Here is a 20636-nt window from a genome sequence, read left to right as displayed (position 1 = left end):
TGCCCAGAGCCAGTTGCCTGGCTCTGCCCACCAGGACTCGGCCCTCCTCACTGCTGGGCCTCTGCCTTGCGGGGACCGAGGTCCCTGGAGCCGGGCCACAGCGTTCGGCCAGACCCACCGTTCCGTTGACAGGTCCCACTACACACCCTCCTCCCCCTGCTGGGCCTTGGCTGAGGGACACACCTGCTCTTGGTGGCTCAGCCCCAGGACGTGTCTCACCTGGCCTCGGTCCGGGAGACGGAAATAGTCGGGGCTGAGTCACTCCGAGCGCCCTAGGAGAAAGCCGGGCAGAGCGGGGGCAGGGGGAGGGCAGGAGACGGGAGAGGAGCCAGGCGGAAGCTGGCGGCCTGGAGCAGGCTGCTGGGCGGCAGGCCCGGTCGCCCCGATTCAGAGAGGGTGCGGCAGGAGCCTGGAGAAGCACTTGAGGGGCCGGGGCAGGAGTGCACGTGGAGACTCCGGCCTGGCCCCTCTCCTGCCCCCTCTTATTGCGGGGCCCCACGCACTCCACCCACACCAGCCCATGCCCTTGGCCACCCCGTGGCCCAGGCCATTGGGCAAGGGATCCCTGAGCCCTGGGTGCTCAGAAGTGGACAGAGAGGGGCAGGGCAGGCTCTGGACGGCTCGGCAGCCCCTTTTGCCCCGCTGGGACGGGGTGCAGCCAGAGTGGAGCCCGGACCAGGTGTGGGGCCCTCCTGCCTGGGACTAAGGGGGTCCTGGTGCTGGGGTACCCCGACCAGCTCTCCTCCCGCCGTGGGCCCCCTTCCACCCCAGGGGCTCTGAGCTCAGGAGTGTGGGGCTTTCGCATATACACGGACACCCCAGCCCTGTGCCTGTCTCCTGGCCCTGATGCGGGAGGGGGGCTTGTGCAGATGGGGTGGACCTGGCTGTGCCCCAGCGGCTTGGGAGGGAAGCCTGCGGGAACAGCCTGTCCACTAGGAAAGCTGAAGGTCACCCACCCGCTCCCTTGGGGACCTCCTGCCAGCCCTTATCCGGCCCCTCATCGCCCCTGCTGCACGCGTGCACACGCGCCCACCCCGGAGGTCCTTGGCCTCAGGGTCGGCATCCCCAGTGGACAGGCCAGGGCGGCCCTCCTGCCCGAGATGTGCTGAGAGACTTTTGTCGGGAAGAGGGAGGGGCTGGGGTCAAGTGAATCACCGATTAGCTGAAGTGCAGGCATAGTGCAGGAAGAGTTAATCCATTAACCAACCAGAGGGACACACAGGAGACTGCCCTGGAGCTGCCTGCAGGGCCACGGCGAGGGGCCTGCACACCCCACTGGTCTCCACGTACTGCTTTGGGGGCTTTGGGGGGCAGTCACTCTGCCTGACCCCAGGGACCTTAAACTGTTTCTCAGAGTCACCCCCAGAACTCGCCTCCCAGGGTCTGAACACTTCCTTAAAGTAGGGGCTCTTGATTGGAAAGCCCTCCCGGGGCCCAAAGGCCCAGCGCCCAGGGGTGCCGTTCCTGGCATGTGCTGCTTGACCGGCCCTCCGGGGACGGTGAGTCCTGAGAGCAGCAGGTGGTCTGTGGGCTGGGCTGGCAGGCCCTGGACGGTGCCCTTCTCACTGCCTTTAGGATTTTTGCAGCAATTTGCAGGGGCAGAGGACAGACAAGCACTCAGCCCAGCCATGGGTGACCCGTGCGTCGGGGGCACTGCAGGCCCACTGTGCGCTGGGCAGGCAGGGAGCAGCCGGTGCCTCCCCCGAGCAGAGGCAGGCCTCTCCTCTACTGGTGGCCTTGCCGTGGTGCCATGCATGACGGCAGGGTTGGGGGGACTCCCCCAGGCGGGGACTGTGGGCTTCCCAAACTGCGGTGCGCAGGCTGGGCTTGGGGTCACGCCGCCTCCTGCTTCAAACCTGTTTCAAACCATCTTCTTGCCTTTCCCCACCAGCCCCTGGGGGAGGCCCAGGAGGGGGCAGCGGGAGAGTCACCTCCCGAGATGATGGACAGGCTTCCTCACCAGCCTGGATGCTGGGCTGGGGCCCCCGTGGGCGCCGGCCACCCGTACACGTCCTCGCACCCACCTTCTTTGAACCAGGAAGGTGGTTCTGGGGTGGAGGGTGGGAGACAAGTGCCTGCCGTCTGATCCCAGCTTTGCTGCTGTGTGACCTCAGGCACTGCCTGACCCTCTCTGGGCTTTTTTGGCCTTATTGTGTAGAATTGGACTAACGACAGGATACAGCCTCAGAGGGAGTGGTGAGGAGCGGCAGGGTAACGTGGTCAGTCATTGCGCAGTGAGTGTGATGAGGCCGTAGAGCTGTTACGGCGGCTGAAGGAACCGGCAGGAGGCCGGGCGGCAGGCGCTGACTCCCGAGGACACCGTTACAGGTGTGAGGATCTGGAGGACACCCAGGACAGACCAGGCCTCTGGATCGGCCCATGTGGCCCCCGGGCGCCAGCTGGCCATCACTCTGGGGGACGCACCCCTCGAGAGGAAGCAGGTGCCTGCCCACCCTTCAGGGCAGGACGCAGGGGGCGGAGGCCCTGACTCCTGCTTCTCCAGTCTGTTGGGACAGGTCTGGGGTTGTAGACACGAACATCTTTCTTAAATCTTAAATTCACTTTTATTGAGGTGTGACTTACAGAGGATAAAACGCACCCCTTTGGAATATGGGAGAAGTATCCGCCGTCACCCCACAAGCCCCCGCGGGCCCAGCGCAGTCAGCCCTGCTTCCCCAACGATGTAAGATGGGGAGCATCCGCCTTGTGCTTATTTGACGTCTTCTTTTGCCTGTTCTTGTAATTGGGTTGTTTGTTTTCTTACTGAGTTTGAATAGTTCTTTTTTTTTTTTTTTTTTTTTCCGGTACGCGAGCCTCTCACTGTTGTGGCCTCTCCCGTTGCGGAGCACAGGCTCTGGACGCGCAGCCTCAGCGGCCATGGCTCACGGGCCCAGCCGCTCCGCGGCATGTGGGATCCTCCCGGACCGGGGCACAAACCCGTGTCCCCTGCATCAGCAGGCGGACTCTCAACCCTGTGCCACCAGGGAAGCCCCTAAAATTTTAAATAGCTTTATTGAGATATAATTTATATACCATACAATTCACCCATTTGAAGTGAACAATTCAGTGGTTTTTCGTGTACTCACAGAGTTGGGCTACTGTCACCACAGTCAATTTAAAAACATTTTCATTTTATTCCAAAAAGAAATGCCATCACTCTCCATTCTTCACATCCCCCCCTACCCTAGACGTCCAGTGTTCACTCCAGGGTAGTGTTGAATAGAAGTGAAGAGACCAGATGTTCCTGTCTAGTTCCCGTCTTAGCGGGGAAGCACTCAGCCTTTCTCCGTTGAGTATGATGTCCGCTGTAGGTATTTCACAGATGCCCTTTATCAAGTTAGGGAAGTTCCCCTCTATTCCTAGTTTTCTGAGGAGTTTTATCAGGGTGTTACATTTCATCAGATGCTTTTTCTGCATCTATTGAGACGATCTTATGGCTTTTCTTTCTTAATCTGCAAATATGGTGAATCACACCGATTGATTTTCAGATTTTACGGCAGCCTTGCATTCTTGGTATGAACCCCTGTTGGTTGCAGTCTTTGTACTTTTTACATACAGTCGGATGTGCGAATTTTTATGGACATATTTTCATTTCTCTTGGGTAAATACCGAGGAGTAGAATTGCGGGGTTATAGGAGAGATATATGTTTAATTACGTAAGCAACTGCAAACCATTTTCCAGGGTGGGTTGAACCAATTTATACTCCTGCTGGCAGTGTCTGAGAACCCCATGCTCTGCACTCTCATCCACACCGGGTGGTACCAGTCTTGTAAATTTTGCCCTTACTAGTGAATGTGTGACAGTGTCTTATCACCATAGCTTTTTTTTTTTTAATTTATTTTTTTTACAACTTTATTGGAGTATAATTGCTTCACAATGGTGTATTACTTTCTGCTTTATAAACAAAGTGAATCAGTTATACATATACGTCTGTTCCCATATCCCTTCCCTCTTGCGTCTCCCTCCCTCCCACCCTCCCTATCCCACCCCTCCAGGCGGTCACAAAGCACCGAGCTGATCTCCCTGTGCTATGCGGCTGCTTCCCACTAGCTATCTACCTTACGTTTGGTAGTGTATATATGTCCATGCCTCTCTCTCGCTTTGTCACAGCTTACCCTTCCCCCTCCCCATATCCTCAAGTCCATTCTCAAGTAGGTCTGTGTCTTTACTCCTGTTTTACCCCTAGGTTATTCATGACATTTTTTCCCCTTAAATTCCATATATATGTGTTAGCATACGGTATTTGTCTTTCTCCTTCTGACTTACTTCACTCTGTATGACAGACTCTAGGTCCATCCACCTCATTACAAATAGCTCAATTTCGTTTCTTTTTGTGGCTGAGTAATATTCCATTGTATATATGTGCCACATCTTCTTTATCCATTCATCGGATGATGGACACTTAGGTTGTTTCCATCTCCGGGCTATTGTGAATAGAGCTGCAATGAACATTTTGGTACATTACTCTTTTTGAATTATGGTCTTCTCAGGGTATATGCCCAGTAGTGGGATTGCTGGGTCAGGTGGTAGTTCTATTTGTAGTTTTTTAAGGAACCTCCATACTGTTCTCCATAGTGGCTGTACCAGTTCACATTCCCACCAGCAGTGCAAGAGTGTTCCCTTTTCTCCACACCCTCTCCAGCATTTATTGTTTCTAGATTTTTTGATGACGGTGTGAGATGATATCTCATTGTAGTTTTGATTTGCATTTCTCTAATGATTAATGATGTTGAGCATTCTTTCATGTGTTTGTTGGCAATCTGTGTATCTTCTCTGGAGAAATGTCTATTTAGGTCTTCTGCCCATTTTTGGATTGGGTTGTTTGTTTTTTTGTTATTGAGCTGCATGAGCTGCTTGTAAATTTTGGAGATTAATCCTTTGTCAGTTGCTTCATTTGCAAATATTTTCTCCCATTCTGAGGGTTGTCTTTTCATCTTGTTTATGGTTTCCTTTGCTGTGCAAAAGCTTTGAAGTTTCATTAGGTCCCATGTGTTTGTTTTTGTTTTTATTTCCATTTCTCTAGGCGGTGGGTCAGAAAGGATCTTGCTGTGATTTATGTTATAGAGTGTTCTGCCTATGTTTTTCCCCTAAGAGTTTGATAGTTTCTGGCCTTCCATTTAGGTCTTTAGTCCATTTTGAGCTTATTTTTGTGTATGGTGTTAGGGAGTGATCTAATCTCCTACTTTTACATGTCCCTGTCCAGTTTTCCCAGCACCACTTATTGAAGAGGCTGTCCTTTCTCCACTGTACATTCCTGCCTCCTTTATCAAAGATAAGGTGACCATATGTGCGTGGGTTTATCTCTGGGCTTTCTATCTGTTCCATTGATCTGTATTTCTGTTTTTGTGCCAGTACCATACTGTCTTGATTACTGTAGCTTTGTAGTATAGTCTGAAGTCAGGGAGCCTGATTCCTCCAGCTCCGTTTTTCTTTCTCAAGATTGCTTTGGCTATTCGGGGTCTTTTGTGTTTCCATACAAATTTTGAAATTTTTTGTTCTAGTTCTGTGAAAAATGCCAGTGGTAGTTTGATAGGGATTGCATTGAATCTGTAGATTGCTTTGGGTAGTAGAGTCATTTTCACAATGTTGATTCTTCCAATCCTGGAACATGGTATATCTCTCCATCTATTTGTATCATCTTTAATTTCTTTCATCAGTGTCTTATGATTTTCTGCATACAGGTCTTTTGTCTCCTTAGGTAGGTTTATTCCTAGATATTTTATTCTTTTTGTTGCAATGGTAAATGGGAGTGTTTTCTTGATTTCACTTTCAGATTTTTCATCATTAGTGTACAGGAATGCCAGAGATTTCTGTGCATTAATTTTGTATCTTGCTACTTTACCAAATTCGTTGATTAGCTCTAGTAGTTTTCTGGTAGCATCTTTAGGATTCTCTGTGTATAATATCATGTCATCTGCAAACAGTGACAGCTTTACTTCTTCTTTTCCAATTTGGATTCCTTTTATTTCCTTTTCTTCTCTGATTGCTGTGGCTAAAACTTCCAAAACTAGGTTGAATAAGAGTGGTGAGAGTGGGCAGCCTTGTCTTGTTCCTGATCTTAGTGGAAATGGTTTCAGTTTTTCACCATTGAGGACAATGTTGGCTGTGGGTTTGTCATATATGGCCTTTATTATGTTGAGGAAATTCCCTCTATGCCTACTTTCTGCAGGGTTTTTATCATAAATGGGTGTTGAATTTTGTCGAAAGCTTTCTCTGCATCTATTGAGATGATCATATGGTTTTTCTCCTTCAATTTGTTAATATGGTGTGTCACCTTGATTGATTTGCGTATATTGAAGAATCCTGGCATTCCTGGAATAAACCCCACTTGATCCTGGTGTATGATCCTTTTAATGTGCTGTTGGATTCTGTTTGCTAGTATTTTGTTGAGGATTTTTGCATCTACGTTCATCAGTGATATTGGCCTGTAGTTTTCTTTCTTTGTGACATCCTTGTCTGGTTTTGGTATCAGGGTGATGGTGGCCTCGTAGAATGAGTTTGGGAGTGTTCCTCCCTCTGCTATATTTTGGAAGAGTTTGAGAAGGATAGGTGTTAGCTCTTCTCTAAATGTTTGATAGAATTCGCCTGTGAAGCCATCTGGTTGGTCCTGGGCTTTTGTTTGTTGGAAGATTTGTAATCACAGTTTCAATTTCAGTGCTTGTGATTGGTCTGTTCATATTTTCTATGTCTTCCTGATTCAGTCTTGGCAGGTTGTGTATTTCTAAGAATTTGTCCGTTTCTTCCAGGTTGTCCATTATATTGGCATAGAGTTGCTTGTAGTAATCTCTCTTGATCCTTTGTATTTCTGCAGTGTCGGTTGTTACTTCTCCTTTTTCATTTCTAATTCTATTGATTTGAGTCTTCTCCCTTTTTTCTTGATGAGTCTGGCTAATGGTTTATCAATTTTGTTTATCTTCTCAAAGAACCAGCTTTTAGTTTTATTGATCTTTGCTATTGTTTCCTTCATTTCTTTTTCATTTATTTCTGATCTGATCTTTATGATTGCTTTCCTTCTGCTAACTTTGGGGGTTTTTTGTTCTTCTTTCTCTAATTGCTTTAGGTGCAGGGTCAGGTTGTTTACTCGAGATGTTTCCTGTTTCTTAAGGTGGGATTGTATTGCTATAAACTTCCCTCTTGGAACTGCTTTTGCTGCATCCCATAGATTTTGGGTCGTCATGTCTCCATTGTCGTTTGTCTCTAGGTATTTTTTTATTTCCTCTTTGATTTCTTCAGTGATCACTTCGTTATTAAGTAGTGTATTGTTTAGCCTCCATGTGTTTGTATTTTTTACAGATCTTTTCCTGTAATTGATATCTAGTCTCATAGCATTGTGGTCGGAAAAGATACTTGATACAATTTCAGTTTTCTTAAATTTACCAAGGCTTGATTTGTGACCCAAGATATGATCTATCCTGGAGAATGTTCCATGAGCACTTGAGAAAAATGTGTATTCTGTTGTTTTTGGATGGAATGTCCTATAAATATCAATTAAGTCCATCATGTTTAATGTATCATTTAAAGCTTGTGTTTCCTTATTTATTTTCATTTTGGATGATCTGTCCATTGGTGAAAGTGGGGTGTTGAAGTCCCCTACTATGAATGTGTTACTGTCGATTTCCCCTTTTATGGCTGTTAGTATTTGCCTTATGTATTGAGGTGCTCCTGTGTTGGGTGCATAAATATTTACAATTGTTATATCTTCTTCTTGGATTGATCCCTTGATCATTATGTAGTGTTCTTATTTGTCTCTTGTAATTGTCTTTATTTTAAAGTCTATTTTGTCTGATATGAGAATTGCTGCTCCAGCTTTCTTTTGACACCATAGCTTTTTAAAAAGGCACCAACTTCCTGCTCTTCAAGTGACAACTTTCTGTTGCCCCTGCCCCCAACACTTGATTTCGCCGTGTCTTGTCTTCTTACTGTTATATGAAAGGCTTAGGGTCTCCATTCCTTAATTTTAAACTTCTGTGAGCCCTCTTTGGAAGGAGGCTGCCCAGGTTGTGTCTGTGGGCACACACGTGTGCACACCCTCACACACATACTGGGCAGGCGGGCGGGTGGGGGTCAGACAGCTTTAAATTTACACAGTGGGTCCCTGTGCCGGTCGCATGACACTGGGCGAGTCTAGCCTCTCCTTGAACTTTGGTATCTGTGATCAGACATGGACGGTGTGGGCGGTGGCCTTGAGGCATCAGTTCTAATCACCTGCTTCCTTGGGCTGCTCTCTGTGTCACACCTATTTTTCCTTCTAGAGCAGAGCTTGGCAGACGTAAAGGGCCAGAGAGTGACTGTTTTAGGCTTTGTGGGCCACACGTTCTCTGTGACAACCACTCAGCTCTGTCTCTGCGCCACAGAAGCAACCGTGAGGAGAATGTAAATGATGGGCATGGCTGAGCGCCCATGGTTTGTAAAACTTTACGAGACCAGGCCTGAGGGCCGTCGTTTGCCAGTCCAGTCCCTGCTAAAGTGTCCTGTAAACAGGGCTTCCGGGATAGGGGACAGACAGCCTCCTGCTGGAGCCTGTGTGAGAGGATGGGGGCGCGAGGGCACCGGTCCTGGCCCCGTGGCGGGGCTGGAGCTTCTGGTGGCCCTTGTTCAGCCAATCTCAGAATTTCCACTTCAGTAGACAAAGGGTGTGAGGGGGGCCAGAGCCAAGGTCCCTGCTCAGAGCAGAACCCAGCAGCGTCACCGAGCTGCGCACAGGGAGGCTCCCCTGCACCGGGGCCTTCCCAGGGGCTCGTTCACCCGTCACCCTCCAAGCAGCTGCCATCGTCCCACCACACAGAGGAAGAAGGAGAAGCCCGGAGCGGTGCCGCCTGCCCCGGGCTCCGGGACCTGCCGTCCCTGGGGAGGACGGAGCGCGGGGGGTGAGGTTGGGACTGCCCCCCGGGACCTCACTTCAGTCTTTCTTCACAACCCCTGGGACATCGCCGCTCCCTGCAGCGCGTTCTTCCCTGGAAGCCGCGGTGCCTGCCCGGCACACGTCTGTTGATGCAGATCCCGGGCGCTGGGACTTAGGGCCTCAGGACGCCATAGGGGACGGGCAGACAGACTCCCTGCTGAACAGACAGCCCCACGTCTCTGGGACCTGACTTGTCCTCACAGCTGTCCCCTCGGCAGTGTCCGTCCCCCCCCTCTCCGGGCCTCTGTCCTCCAGGCAGTGACTCAGGGGCCCGGCTCTTCCCTCCGCCCCGGCCCCTGAGTCCCCCATCAGCCCAGGATGGGCCCGGAGCACGGCGGTGGGTGGGGGTGGCTGTCGGCTGGGCCTGGGGGCATGTGGGTCCCCCTGCTCACGCTTCACTGGCCAGACTCGGGTCCCGCGGCCAAGCCGAGCTGCAGGCGAGGCTGGGAAGTGTTGGCGCCGTGACCCCGCGGAGGGGCAGACGCTGGTGAGCCGGCAGGTGCTGGGGGCCGGGCCAGGGTGGGCCGAGCTGGAGCAGCCCCTGGAACCCCCAGGACGAGCGGTGCGGCTGGACCGGCCGGGCTGTGGTGGCCACCGGGCAGGGAACCTCTGTGCCCAGAACTGTGCTGTCAGCGGCCTCGGGACGCACAGCCCGGCATGGCGGGGGGGCGGGGGACCCGGCATTTGGCAGGCGGGTGTGACGGGGCCATGGGGTTCAGCCGGGAGTCCTCCAGGGTCCCGGTGAGCGGCCGGGTGCCAGGAGCTCAGGCAGGGGTGCCACAGCCCCTCCCCCTGCCCCGGTTCAATTTTCTAGCGGCCCTGTCCCCGTCCCCATCGCAAGTGGTTTCCTGCACCACGGGACATGCAGCGGCCACCCTGCTTGGGCCCCGGGTGCCTGTCTTCTCCGTTCACTTGCTCTCGGACCTGCTAGCTTTCCGTCCGGATTTCCTCACTTCTGCAGGGAAGGCACCGCTGCTGGACCTGGCGGTGGGTGGGGGAACGTGGATGCACTTGGTGGGCCGCGGGGCAGGCTGGGCTGGGGCCTGGCAGGGGGACCCCAGGTGGGTGCTCTCCTGGGTCCTCTTTGCAGCAGCCAAGCGGTTTCTTGAAAGTGACACACGTGGGGAAGCACGTCTTGAAGATAAAGGGCTGATGTAGCACGTCGGTTCCTGCAGACGCACGTTTTCCGCCGCCCACGAGCTAGTGAAAACTGGTCACGAGTGGGGGTCTTCTGTCCAAGAGCCCTTGGGCTGGAGGTCTTCTGGGGCTCCCTGGCCCCCAGTGTTTCCTGCTGACCCCTCCCCAGAGGCTCAGAGCTGGGGCATGCGGCCTCCTCCCTACCCAAGCCCCCCGTGCCCACCCACCAGGGTCCTCACACACCCGTGCACCCCAGTACATCGGGGGCCCGGCTTGTGGCCGCTGCCAAGCCCTTGCCACCAGAGTACCTCCCCAGGTCACATTCAGGGCAGCGGGTGGTGGCCTCTCCCCGGCGTCCCCCCAGCGGTCACCCTGGGGCAGCGGGAGGGAGCTTGCAGGCCCCCCACACACGTACGTTCTGGGGACCGAGACAGCCCGTGGTGAACAGGGACCTAAGTGCCAGGACGGGCCGACACCGGGGAGCGAGAGGCGTCGCGAGGGGTGCGTGGGTCCTGGCCGTGGCCGGGGAGGCCCGGGGGGGACGTGTGAGCTGGGGCGGGGGTGCCGGGGCGGAGGAGAGGTCCCCAAGGCTCCGCACAGAGAGTTGACGTGATGAGCATCTGTGTGCCCAGCGGGCAGAGGCTTGGCCAGGGGGACGCAGGGCAGCAGGGCGCGAGGCTGTGGGAGTCAGGAGGGCGGAGGGGCCCCTCCGCTCACAGCCCTTCTGAGCTGGGGTGAGGCCCGAGGCCCCCGGGTCTCTGGGCTGCCCCGACCTGTGCTGGCCCCGGTTGGGATCCACCGCTGTCAGCCAGCCCCATGCAGGGGGGGGAGGCAGGGCAGGGGCCCCCGGAGGCCTCAAGAGCGCCTGCCTCTGCGTCCCTGGCCAGGGCAGCCCCTCCGCCGCCGCCCAGCTGCAGCCGAGCCCCCGACCCCGTGAGCGGCCAGCATCCCTCATTAGGAGGCCGGGCTCACCGGTGCCCGCAGCCCCCCGTGGAGAGTCTGCCGAGAGGCTGGGGCCCTCGGGATGACACGGCCTTTTGGCTCCCGAAGCTTCGCTGTTCCACGTGCCACCTAGACTGTGTGTCGCGGGCCGGAGACCTACCTCCCTGTCTTCCAGTTTCTTCCACGAGACCCTAGAGCGGTCACACCCCGTGCGGCCTCGGGACTGGATGGCTGTGAGCTGGGCCGTGAGTGCCAGAACGGGGCTTTTCCTTCCCCCGAGCTCGCCTGCCCATCCCGCCAGCCGCCTGGGCCCCTGTGTCTGCGAGCTGACCCTTCATTCCCCAGACAGGCAGGGTGGTGTGTCTGGGGCCCAGGGCCCCGGGCTGGAGGGGTCTTGACCCAGGAGCCAGAGGTGCCTGCCACCCCTACGGACCACACACACACGCACACGCGTGCGCGTGCTGCGTGGGCCTGTGGCTGGTGTTTGGTCTCTGAGGAGAGCTCTGACCCTCTGGCACCAGGGTGGGTTCTTGGGGGTCCCTGAAGGGAGGTGCAGGGCTGTGTCCTCAGGGAGGGGGGCCTGGGCCGGCCCCCACCATGGGTACAGCCACCTCCCAGCCTTGTCTTTCTTTTTTTTTTTTAATTTATTTTTGGCTGAGTCCGGTCTTAGTTGCGGCACACAGGCTCTTCGTTGTGGTGCGCCAGCTTCTCTCTAGTTGCGGCACGCAGGTTTTCTCTTCTCTAGTTGTGGCGCACAGGCTCCAGGGCACACGGTCTCTGTAGTTGCGGCACGCGGGCTTAGTTGCCCTGCAGCACGTGCAATCTTAGTTCCCTGACCAGGGATCGAACCCGCGTCCCCTGCACTGTAAGGCAGATTCTTTACCACTGGACCACCAGGGAAGTCCCCCAGCCTTGTCTTATCACAGAAGAAAGTACCCTTCTGACCTGGGGCTGGGGCATCCATGTGCTGATCCCAGCGACCCCCGGGTCTGTGGGCTCCCGGGCCCCTCGGGTGGCAGTGACCGCAGGGTGGGCTCAGTGCTGTGCTCTCACACGGGCGTGGGGGGTGTTTGCTAGTTTAGGGGCTGGGTGCAGACCAGCCCCCCAAGGGCTCCCAGGGAAGCCTGCTCAAGCTGGTGGCCCTCGGCTGGGAGCCACTGGGCATCTTGATTTAGATCAGTCCGATCCAGAAGCTTCCCTGAGAGACGGAAGCCTTTACTGGACGACCCGTCCTCTCCAGAGAAAGCCTCCTCTGTAGGACTCCTTTCCGCGGCCCAGCCTGTCACGCAGTTACCACGTGGACGCACAGATGGGGATGAACTGGGGACTCGGGCGCCAGCACCCATTTACCCTCTGCCCAACTGAACAAGCATCACGTTCCTCGCTGTCCACGGTGCCGCTGTTCAGTTGAAAAATTCCAAACCTCTCAAAGTATGGACACAGTTGGGCCTCCACAGCCCCGCCCTCGCCACATTCTGCTTTTTCCGTTGCCTCAACTGCAGGACGTGACACGTGTTGGCGTGTCCTGGTCACGCCTGCCGGACGGGTGCTGATCTTGGGTTCTCATCAGCACGTTGCCCCAGTGTCTCCCGCGCTACTGTGGTCCACTCAAGGTCCCCTCGGTCCCCAGGAGCAGCTAGGATGATGGGGTGGGGCTGCTCCTCTGTGCGGGGGGCAGGGACCCCCACTCTGGGCCCCCAGAGCCTGTGAACCTGGTCTCCTGGCCGGCCTCCCATTGCACAGACGAGACCAAGGCCAGAAAGGGAGGGGGCCTTCCAGCCCTGTGGGCCCTGGTCCAGTATTCTGTCCCCTCTGGGGGACCCTCGGGGTCAGCGACCCCTGAACGTCTGGCCTTGTCTTCCAGATCCTGACTGGGCCTCATACACCCTAGGGGTGTTCATCTGTCTGAGCTGCTCTGGAATTCACCGGAACATCCCTCAGGTCAGCAAGGTGAAGTCCGTCCGCCTGGACGCCTGGGAGGATGCCCAAGTGGAGGTAAGGCCAAGCAGGGGTGCCAGGTGGGGAGGAGGGGACACAGGCCTGTCCCGTTGCCCCTGGGTGACCTCGGCCCCACCCTCTGGGTCATGACACCTTGGAGGTCGCTCCATCTCTGGTGTCCCAAGGGGGCCTGGGCTGTCAGGGATCCCAGGCTGCGGGGAGACCATCCACAAGTGTCGGGAGGCCAAGGGGCCAGCAGCTGGACCTCGGCCCTCCTGGGCCGCTGCCCCCGCCCTGTGCATCCAGTGCCAGGACTGACTCTCCCTGCCTCCCTCTTGCGGCAGCTGCAGAGTGAATGAATGAGCGAGCGAGTGCAGGAGGCTATTGACTCCGCTCCGTGGGCGGCTCCTGTGGCTTTGGTCCCATTTCCCACACCTGGGACATTCTGGTGCTCAGGGAACACAGCATGGAGCAGCTGTGCAATGGGACAGGCCCCCTTGTTAGGGTTTTATTGCTAACCTTACGGAGAGTCACAGAAGGTAACAAAAGTCAAGCCCTTCACTGAACCATCCGTCCACCCATCCACCCACCCACCCACCCACCCACCCACCCATCCACCCATCCACCCACCCATCCACCCATCCACCCACCCACCCATCCACCCATCCATCCACCCACCCATCCACCCATCCACCTGACCCGTGTTCATTGCACAATTGCTCTGGGGGGCCTGGCGAGTGGCTGGCCCCTGGAGAAGGCCTTAGAGAGGGGGACATGCAGGTTGCTGGTGGGCAGGGGGTGGTGACTTGGGCCGGGGTGGCAGACAGGGCCCCACAGCCTGACTGAAGGTGAGAACAGGGCACAGCCTCGGGTAGCGAGTTCCAGACAGAGGGCTGTGGCTGTGGAGGCTGCCCAGGTGGGGCCTGACCCCTGACAGAGGCTGCAGGGAGATGGGTGGGAGCCGAAGGGCAGGCCCCTAACTCCTCAAATTTGACTCCAGGGTCAAGGGTTCAGGGGGCGTGGTGTCCACGCCCACCCAGTGAGAGAAGGAGTTCCCTGGCTGGTGGCTGCCTCAGGGCCGGGGGATCCAAGGCTGGGTGTTCCCCGTGCACTCCCCCTGCTTCCGGGAGTAGCAGTTTGCTGCTGTCCACGTAGCCTTGGTAGCAGCAGCCTCCCCAGAGCTCGTTAGAAGTGCAGAGTCCCGGGCCTACCCAGGCCTTCGTGCCAAGTCAGTCTGCAGGTAACAAAGCCGCCCTGTGCACGTGGAACATTCACACATGTGGCTGGAGGCACCCTCACTCCAGTGGTCAGACAGTGGAGGCGGAGGCTGCCTTGACGCCCCGCAGGGTGTGATGCCTTGTGAGGAGAGAGGGAGAGGGTCCTGGACACGGGTGCCACCAGGAAAGCTCTGGTTTCCACCTGCGAACGCTCGTGAGAAGGTCCGAAGAGAGGCCGGGCTGGTGCCAGGGGTGCAGATGTGGGACGGGGGTGCTGGGAGCTGAGGGGGGCCTTCATCCCGTTTCTGTCGTCTGCCCCTGTTCTCCGCCATTAAAACAGAGGTGACCTCGAGGGGCTGGAAGGGCTTGGCCTGCAGGGCGCTGGACCCCCGCCCCAAGGTGGGGCGGGTCGGTGTGGAAGGGGGCCTGCCGGGCCTCCGGGCTCCGGTCCTCCCCTCACTCTGCCCTTGAGTCCCTGGGCTGGTGGTTGGCTGGGGGTTCTGAGCCTGCCTGAGCCAGGCCCGCTCCCGGGAGGGCGGCCGTGATGCGGGGAGCTCAGCCCTGGCTGTGGGCCGGGCGCGCGGGACCCTCATCCGTGCCTTTTCCTTTTGTTTCTTTTCATGTTTTTTCCCCCGAACTTTGTATTTTTCTGTAGCATCTTCTTTAAAGAAGCTTATTGAAATATAATTCACAAGGCACACAACTCACTCTTTGAAGCACAATTCAGCGGTTTATGGCATAGTCGCTGAGTTGAGCAATCATCACCACAGTCAATTTTAGAACATTTTCATCACTTCAGAAAGAACCCCGAGCCCTCAGCTCCCACCCCTCCCCCAGGCCTAAACCACCACGCGAGCGCTTCCCCCACTTTATAAAGGCCCGGTGACACCCACTGTGTGGACGGACCACGGTCACGGGTGGTGGACCCTGGGGCGTTTCCCCGTGTCCGCGTGCACAGACTCCAGGGAGCGCGGGTGCCCCTGGGACAGCCGTGTGTCTCAGGCCGCGGCTGCCCAGCGCACCCCTGCCTGGAGAGTCCCAGTTTACCCAGCAGGCTCCTCCGTGCACACAAGGGCACAGGGGGTCTTCCCACCGTGACCACCGGGCCGCGGACGGCCTCACAGAAGCATCACCTCCTGCCGGGGGGGCAGCGGCGGGGCTCACATTCCTCGAAGGGGAGGTCAGAGGCTCCGTGACTTGTTTTAAGGATTTTGCCAGTTTCCCCTCTTAGCCACGCCTGTGCCCACACGTGTGAGAGCGTTTGCCCGCGTTCCCGCCAACCCCTGTCTCTCAGGGCCCGTCTTTGCCGACAGAGAGGTGAACCCTTGTTCCCAGTAGGGTCTTTTCTCGTCTTGAGTGTGAGGTGCGGCATCTTAGACGTTTCAGAGCCATCTGTGAGCTTCCGGGCCCTGAGCCGCCGCTGTGAGCTGCTTCCGTTTTCTCGGGGGTTTTCACGTAGGAGGGCTGCAGCCCTCAGAGACGGTAGGTGAAGACGTTTTTCTTAAGGGTGTCTTTTGACTCTGCTCATGGTGGTTTTTGCAGTGGAAACGTTTTTACTTTGAAGTAATCACATTTATCAACCTTGCCTTTTGTGGTTTTAGGGTTTACAGCACACTTAGATAGGCCTGCCCTACCCTCAGATTATTTTTACTCAGAACAGCTTGATTTCTGTCATTCACACACCATACACCTCACCCTTTTAAAGTGTACAATTCAGTAGTTTTCATGAATTCTCAGGGCTGTGCAACCATTGCCACGATCTAATTTCAGAATATGTTCATATCCCCAGATAAGCCTGTGCCCACTAGCCGCCTCTCCCCAGCACTCTCCCCACCCCAGCTCCTGCTGCGAGTAGGACCTCTGCTTTCTGTCTTCATGGATTTGCCTGATCCGGACGCTTCGAGTCAGTGGAATCACACCACGTGTGGCTCCTGTGTCCTCTTTCACTGAGCACCATGTGTTCAGGATTCATCTGTGTCGTCGAGGTGTCAGCACTTCATTTCTTTTTATGGCCGAGGTCATTTCCATCGCACGGATGGCCCACATCTTGTTTATCCGTTCACCAGCTGATGGACACCTGGGTTGTCTCATTTTCCCAGCTCTTCTGAACAGTGCTGCTCAGACTGTTTCTGTGCTTTCCGTTCTCTCAGAAGGGAGTGGCACTGCCGGGCCCCACGGTGGCTCTGTGTTTCATGTTTGGGGATCTGCCAGGCTCTTCCCAGCACAGCTGCCCATTCCCACCAACGATCCATGCGGATCCCCGTTTCTCTGCGTCTTCTCCAGCGCCCATTGCCATCTGTCTGACTCCAGCCGTCCTGCTGGGTGCGCGGTGGGGTCTCGTGGGTTTGGCCCCCATTTCCCTAACGATGGGTAACGTTGAGCATCGTTTCATGCGCTTCTTGGCCATTTGTGTGTCTTCTTTTTGTTTTTCGTTTTTTTAATTTATTTACTTATTTATTTATGTTTGGCTGCATTGGGTCTTCATTGCTGCACGCGGGCTCCCTCTAGCTGCGGCAAGCGGGGGCTACTCTTCATTGCGGTGCGCGGGCTTCTCATCGCGGTGGTTTCTCTTGTTGCGGAGCGCGGGCTCTAGGCGCGCGGGCTTCAGTAGTTGTGGCACGTGGGCTCTGTAGTTGTGGCTCACGGGTTCTAGAGCGCAGGCTCAGTAGATGTGGCTCACGGGCCTAGTTGCTCCGCGGCATGTGGGATCTTCCCAGACCAGGGATAGAACCCGTGCCCCTTGCATTGGCAGGCAGACTCTTAACCACTGCGCCACCAGGGAAGTCCCTTTTTGTCTATCTTCTTTGGAGAAATGTCCATTCAGATCCTCTGCCCGTTTTAAAAATGGGTTGTCTGTTTATTATTGAGTTAGGTGGTTTTATTATTGAGTTCTTTATGTCTTCTGGACACAAATCCCTTGTCAGATTTAGTATTTGCAAGTAGTTCTTCTCATCCTGTTGGTTGTATTTTAACCTTACTTTTAAAATAATATTTTTAAAATGCAAAAAGTGCAGTTTATATTCTTAAGGAGCTATGTAATTTTTTCAATTACTGAGGTGAAATTCATATAACATAAAATTCATTTTAAAGTGAACAATCAAAGTGGTACATGTATATAATGGAATACTACTCAGCCATAAAAAAGAATGAAATAATGCCATTTACAGCTACATGGATGAACCTAGAGACTATCCTACCAAGCGAAGTAAGTCATAAGGAGAAAGACAAATACCTTATGATATCACTTATATGTGGAATCTAAAATATGACACAAATGAACTTATCTATGAAACAGAAACAGACTCACGGACACAGAGAACAGACTCGTGGTTGCTGGTGGGGAGAGGAGCTGGGGGAGGGAAGTACTGGGAGTTTGGGATGAGCACATGCAAACTCTTATGTATAAATGGATAAACAACAAAGTTCTACTGTACAGCACACAGAACTATATTCAATATCCTGTGATGAACCTAATGGAAAAGAATATGAAAAGAATATATAATATGTATAACTGAATCACTTTGCTCTACAGCAGAAATTAACACAACGTTGTAAATCAACTATACTTCAATAAAATAATTTTCTTAAATAAATTTTATTTTTGGCTGCCTTGGGTCTTCGTTGATGCACGCGGGCTTTCTCTCGTTGCGGCGAGCGGGGGCTACTCTTCCTTGTGGTGTGTGGGCTTCTCATTGTGTTGACTTCTCTTGTTGTAGAGCATGGACTCCAGGCGCATGGGCTTCAGTAGTTGTTGCTCGCAGGCTCAGTAGTTGTGGCTCGCGGGCTCAGTAGTTGTGGCGCACGGGCTTAGTTGCTCCGTGGCATGTGGGGTCTTCCCAGGCCAGGGCTCGAACCCGTGTCTCCTTCGTTGGCAGGCGGATTCATAACCACTGCGCCACGAGGGAAGTCCTCAATAAAATAAATGTTTAAAAAATGAAGCGAATAATCCAGAGGCAGGAACGTACAATGGGGGAGAGTCTCTTCTATAAATGGTGTTGGGAAAACTGGACAGCCACATGCAAAAGAATGGAACTGGACCACTTTGTTACACCATATACGAAAAATAAACTCAAAATGGACAAAGACCTAAGTGTAAGACCTGAAACCATCGATTAAAGACCTAAATATAAGACCTGGAACCATAAAACTTCTAGAAGAGAACACAGGCAGTATGCGCCCTGACATCGGTCGTAGCAGTATCGTTTTGGACCTGTCTCCTCAGGCAAGGGAAGCAAGAGGAATCTAAACAAATGGGACCACAGCAAGCTAAAAAGCTTTTGCACAGCAAAGGAAACTGTCAACAAAATGAAAAAACCACCTACCGAATGGGAGAAGATATTTGCAAACAATTTATGCAATAAGAGTTATTACACAAAATATACAAAGAACTCATACAACTCAGTATCAAAAAAAGAAACTGTCCAATTAAAAATGGGCAGAGGACCTGAACAGACATTTTTCCAAAGAAGACATACATATGGCTAACAGGCACATGAAAAGGTGCTCACTGTCGCTAATTATTAGTGAAATACAAATGAAAACCACAATGAGGTACCACCTCACGCCAGTCAGAATGGCCATCATTAAAAAGTCTACAGGTAACAAATGCTGGATAAATGCTGGACTTCCCTGGTGGCGCAGTGGTTAAGAATCCGCCTGCCGATGCAGGGGACACGGGTTCAAGCCCTGGTCCGGGAAGATCTCACATGCCGCAGAGCAGCTAAGCCCGTGCGCCACAACTACCGAGCCTGCACTCTAGAGCCCGTGCGCCACAACTACTGAGCTTGTACTCTAGAGCCTGTGCTCTGCATCAGGAGAGGCTACCACAGTGAGAAGCCCGCGCACCGCAACAAAGGGCAGCCCCTGCTCGCCACAACTGGAGGGAGCCCACGCGCAGCAACGAAGACCCAACGCAGCCAGAGATAGATAAGTTAGTAAATGAGTAAATTCATTAAAAAATAATAATAGTAATAAGTGCTGGAGAGTATGTGAAGAAAAGGGAACCCTCCTACACTGGTTGGTGCAGCCACTACAGAGAACAGTATGGAGATTCCTCCAAAAATTAAAAACAGAACTACCATATGATCCTGCAATCCCACTCCTGGGTGCTTACTAGAACATTTTTAATCCAAAAGATATACGCACCTCCGTGTTCACTGCAGTGTAATTTACAATAACCGAGATATGGAAGCAACCTACAGATGAATGGATAAGGAAGATGTGGTGTATATATACAATGGAATATTACTCAACCATAAAAAAGAGTGATATTTTACAATCTGCGACAACATGGATGGACCTAGAGGGTAGTATTATGCTAAGTGAAATCTGTCAGACACAGAAAGAGAAGTACTGTGTGATCTCCCTTACGTGTGGCATCTGGAAAACAAAATTAACAAATATTAAAAAACAGAAACAGACTCATAGGTACAGAGAACAAACAGCTGTTGCCAGAGGGAAGGGGGTGGGGGAACAGAAGAAGTAGGTACAGGATATTCAGAGGCACGAACGTCAGTCATATGATAAGTCACGGGATGTAACGTACAGCACGGGATACACAGTCAACACAGTCAACAGTGTTGTAATAACTTTGTCATCTCGTAATGTGTATAAATGTCGAACCACGATGCCGTACACCTGAAATCAACACTGTATGTCAGCTACGCTGCAGTAAAAAAATAAAGCACATTCACAATCTTGTTCAACCATCACCTCCGTCTAGTTCCAGAACATTTCCCTCAGCTCAGGGGAAACCCGTCCCCCTTAGTGGCCACTCCCCTCCCCCTAAGACCCCCAGTTGGCTTTCTGTCTCTGGATTTGCCTGTTCTGGATGTTTACAAAAGCAGTCCTATGCTGTGTGGCATTTTGTGTCCATTTCTCATGAGCCTCGTGTTTTTAAGGTTCGTAAATCTTTTCACTTTCCTGACGGTGTCCTTAGAAACACAAAAGTTTTTAATTTTGATGAAGTTCCATTGATTTTTTTTTTCTTTTGTTACTTACACTTTTGGTGTCACCTCTAAGAAACCACTCCTAACCCAAAGTCATGAAGATTTCCTTCCATATTTTCCTAAAATTATTTTTTAAATCATCCCATGATTTTCATCTACCTTTGGCCATGCTGCATGGTACGCGGGATCTTAGTTCCCTGACCAGGGGTTGAACTTGTGCCCCCTGCAGTGTAAGCATGGAGCCTTAACCACTGGACCGCCAAGAAATTCCCTTCATCTACTATTTCTGTTGTTTAACTTTGGAAATTCAGTCTTTAATCCAGTTGGAGTTTACTTTGCTGAAAAGCATACCCCCTTTTCTCCAGTAGTTTCCAGTTTCTTACTGGTCATCAACTAATGGGCACTTCCCCTGTCGATCGGAGATGTTACCACTCTTGTACACCACTTGTCTTACTAACCTGTTTAGTATTGGATATTAGATCCTATTGGATCTGTTTCTGGACCTTTTAGGCTTTCTGGTCAGAACTGTTTGACTCATAATAGCATTATAA

The 20636-nt window shown here is 53.2% G+C and overlaps 1 protein-coding gene across 1 annotated transcript in view; it reads left to right on the top strand.

Annotated features, from left to right (window-relative positions):
• The window catches only part of ADAP1 (ArfGAP with dual PH domains 1), a gene marked incomplete at both ends in the record, with an annotated part of 63764 nt that overhangs the window by 17676 nt on the left and 25452 nt on the right, over positions 1–20636 (top strand). The window contains one exon of the mRNA XM_079718326.1: positions 12847–12977. Within this exon, the coding sequence (XP_079574452.1) occupies positions 12847–12977 (131 nt within the window). The remainder of the gene's footprint in view (positions 1–12846; positions 12978–20636) is intronic.

Source organism: Hyperoodon ampullatus (genome assembly GCF_949752795.1).
Source record: "Hyperoodon ampullatus genome assembly, chromosome: 14".
NCBI lineage: Eukaryota > Metazoa > Chordata > Mammalia > Artiodactyla > Ziphiidae > Hyperoodon > Hyperoodon ampullatus.
Note: the sequence above shows the minus strand (reverse complement) of the source record. Positions and strands in the feature narration are given on the sequence as shown.